Source organism: Hyposmocoma kahamanoa, unplaced genomic scaffold (assembly GCF_003589595.1).
Source record: "Hyposmocoma kahamanoa isolate Upper Pololo Valley unplaced genomic scaffold, ASM358959v1 224, whole genome shotgun sequence".
In the NCBI taxonomy this organism is placed as follows: Eukaryota; Metazoa; Arthropoda; class Insecta; order Lepidoptera; family Cosmopterigidae; genus Hyposmocoma; species Hyposmocoma kahamanoa.
This window is the reverse complement of record NW_020653743.1, coordinates 706993-710770: the sequence shown is the minus strand read 5'-3', so window position 1 is coordinate 710770 and position 3778 is coordinate 706993. Positions and strand designations below refer to the sequence as shown.

The 3778-nt window shown below is 39.3% G+C and overlaps 1 protein-coding gene across 1 annotated transcript; it reads left to right on the top strand.

Annotated features, from left to right (window-relative positions):
- Positions 1 to 648: 648 nt before the first annotated feature.
- On the top strand, positions 649 to 1579 carry LOC113228222 (alpha-(1,3)-fucosyltransferase C-like). Its single transcript, XM_026461485.1, has 3 exons — positions 649 to 780; positions 891 to 1387; positions 1551 to 1579. Exons 1-2 carry the CDS (start codon positions 674 to 676, stop codon positions 1384 to 1386), a joined length of 603 nt encoding a protein of 200 aa, XP_026317270.1. The 5' UTR covers positions 649 to 673; the 3' UTR covers position 1387; positions 1551 to 1579.
- Positions 1580 to 3778: the final 2199 nt, after the last annotated feature.

The window sequence follows — 3778 nt, the reverse complement described above, 5'->3', positions numbered from 1 at the left end:
GAAAAAAGAAAAACTGTTTAACATTTTGCTATGGACTTCGTCAGAAATACCGTTTCAAACGGGAAGAAAAGATTTTATTGGACCAAAATGTCAGTTTCAGAACTGTTACATAACAAAGAACGTTTCCTATTTAAGCGACGTAGCCAAATTCGATGCCTTATTATTTGACTCTGCAGCACTGCATGAACATCCGGATATTCCTTTCCCGAAACGACGCTCCGAAAAGCAGAGATACATTCTGTTAAGCACAGAATCTTCAGTGCGCCATCCTATAACTCCTGAATACAATAATTTCTTCAATTGGACCTGGACGTACAAACTTGACTCCGATATTGTTTTTACACGAATTGTTATAAGGGACAAAGATGGCAAAGTAGTTGGACCTAAGAAGGAAATGCATTGGTTACCAGATGCCGAAATGAAACCGATAAGTGGTGATATTTTACGTAAATTGATGGACAAAACAGTAACTGGAATATGGCTTGCAACGGACTGTGATCCAGGAAGTCAGTCTCAGCGTTATATAAAAAGTTTGCAAGAAGAATTGCATACATATAATCGCAAAATTGATGTTTACGGACAATGTCCAGGTGCGAATAATACGCTTTGCAACAAAGATTACAACAAAGTTAAGCAATGTGAGGCCTTGATAAAATCTACGTATTACTTTTACATGTCCTTTGAGAATGCGTTGAGCGAAGACTTTGTATCTACGCAGCTGTTAACTGCTTTAAACTACTTTGCGGTGCCGGTGGTTTTCGGGGGTGCAAATCACACCAGGTACATCGATAAAGAGTTTACTTTATTAGACCAAATTATCACCATGCTTGATGATAATGACTAGAACATTTTTTTTTTCTTCTGAAATTATTCAAATTTCACATTTGCAGATTTATGCCCCACGGAATTTATTTAGATGCCCTGGGAAAGGAACCAGTGAATTTAGCACGGACAATGAACGATATTATTAATAATATCACGTCTTATGAGAGCATGTTTAGATGGCACAAATATTATACATATCACGACTCTCGTGAAGCTCCCGATACCAATAACTTCTGTGCCTTTTGCGCTGCTCTCAACGACGAACATCGACAAAAGGAAGCAAAAGTGTACAAGAATATTGTTAAGTGGTTTAATGAGCGTAAAGATTGGAATGTTGTTCCTGTAGCTTCAAAACCGAAGCGATCAGCAGAAATGAAAGACCAAGACAAAAATGTTCACACCACATATAAACCAAAACCATACGTAGCCATAAACATTAAATACCCTCCTAGGCCAACTTCAGCTCCAAAAGACGTGGAAGACGATTCTTGCTCGGGAATTCTGTCATGTCTTAAAAGCACATTCAAGAGTGTATGGAACTCATTGTATATAAGATGGTAGAACGAGAAATAAATGAAACAATCGAACAAATTCGAATGGCCTGCGGAGACAACAGCGCTATTAACAAACGTAATGGCAATTCGACTAACACTGCAACTTCTATGGACATTGAACAGGCGTCACGCTAACACCAGCCACACACTTTATTCGTCCCGTCACTTCGTACGATAAAAAAATTATGTCATTGATTTTCCTCAATCCCCTCGATTTTTCGAATTCCCATTTTTAGAATTCACTACCGACATCTGCACATACATATATTATATCATACTCACGCCCTTGGATTCCCGTTGAGGTAGGCAGAAAGTATCGATCGTCATTTTGCATGATCCTGCCAAAGCATTTTTGCTAGATTTACATTCATCAATATTTTCGTATACGATGTCTTATTTTTGTTACTACTCTCTTCAGCGTTTTTCAAAGCAATTTTCATTTGGTAAAAAACGTTGTTCGTGGTCATCCTCTTTTAATCTTGCTTTCCACGTTAGCGCTATGTATTTATTATCTATTAGCTATATTTTTTTCCCTCAATTTTTCTTCATCTGCGTTTCTCGAAACTGCAACTCTCAACAAGTCTGTAGTGAATAGACGTTCTTGAAACAAACGCGTGCCATCGTCGGTCACAATATCGCTTAAAATCACTTATATAGTTGGTTGGCTGAACCTACGAACAAGCACTTGCATAGAACCTTCAACAGTGGCAAAATAGGTCTGCGTAACTTGAGTTTCATGATCCGCCATATCAATGTCGCCCTTTATGCCCCATTGTATTTCATGTAGCCCCAGATGTGGTAGTCACAGCACAGTGGACATCCAGTCGGAATTAGGCTCGACAATCGTCACGCTGTCTTAAATAGCAATTTACATTTATAATCACAAGTCGTTATTGCAGGATACTCATCATTCTTATTCCCGTCCTGTGTGTTAACACGTTTTATTTTAGTTCATAGGTTTTGAATAGGTATTTTTTTAATGATATAACAAACTCATTTTTACATATTGTTCCATACATTACTTTTAAGTTAAGGTAGTCATGAATTGTAACCAAAATTTATATATTCATAGGATAATAATAATATGTACTTTAAGAATGTTTTCTTTTTATGATACCAACCAATGTAACAATTATTCTGTAAGCCCAAGCTATTTATAAGAAGCTCTGATCCATAAATTGTAATAAAATGCTAAATAAATCATATAAAATATTATCGTTTTTTTGTTAATGAATTTTTAGTAGAAATTTTGTTTATTTAAAAAAAAATAGGTTTTTTTTATTCTAATATAAGTGTGCATTTGACCTCCATCTCACCGGATGGAAAGTGACGATGAGGTCGATGATGGAGCATGCACACCTAGATAATGCCTTTTCACTCTCGCCTTGAAAAGGTCCAAGTTATAACGTTCAGGGAACAAGTCTGCCGGCAGGTAATTCCACTTCATTGCCGTTCGCCATATAAATGTGGAAGCGTAACGCTTCGTGCGAATCTTTGAAATATCCACAACACAGGAGTGGAAGCCAAGCCTACGCCTAGTCCCCCGCTGGTGGAAAGGGGAAGGCGGAATTAAATCGTGTAATTCCATTGCACACTCTCCGTGGTATATCCTGTGAAATACCGATAAGCAGGCAACTTTACGGCTGTGTTCAAGGCTCTGCAGCTTCGCCTCTACTATTCCGAGTCACCTATAAGGCTCTTGGTACGCTTTTCAATTGAATCCAAAGTGGTCAGTTGATATGTAGCAGAGTCATCCCAAAGGTGGCAACAGTACTCCATACACGACCGGACTTGTGCTTGATACAGTTGAAGCAACTGTCCCGGTGTGAAGTAACGCCTCACCCTGGAAAGGATGCCAAGCTTCCTGGCTGCATTTTTGTATCTGCAATGTATCTGCCGAAGTTCAGATTGAACGATAGGTCCATTCCAAGTAGCTGGAGACAGTCGGCTATTGGTATGGATATATGACGAAAAGTCGGAGTCAGTTCAAAGGGACTCCGTTTAGTGGAGAATAGACACGCCTGCGTTTTGGTAGCGTTAAATTTGACAAGATTGGCATCGCCCCAATCGGAGACTGCCTTGAGCGTCAAATCTAAACGGCTAACCATGGACTCTCGACAAGACTGGATTTCCTCTCCTCTGACCTTTGCATTGGTCAAGTACCTATCTACAACTGTGCTGTCATCAGCATACGCAAAGGTACCTGGAACTAACATATCATTGATATGCAGCTATCTATCGCCATATGTTCAGAAGAGTAGCCTTCTAAGACCACTCGAATGGAACGTTCACTCAAGAAATCCGAGATCCAATTGCAAAGGTCAGTGAGAAGCCCATAACATGGAAGCTTGCTTAAAAGGCTTGCGTGCCAGACCCTGTCAAAGGCTTTAGAAATGTCC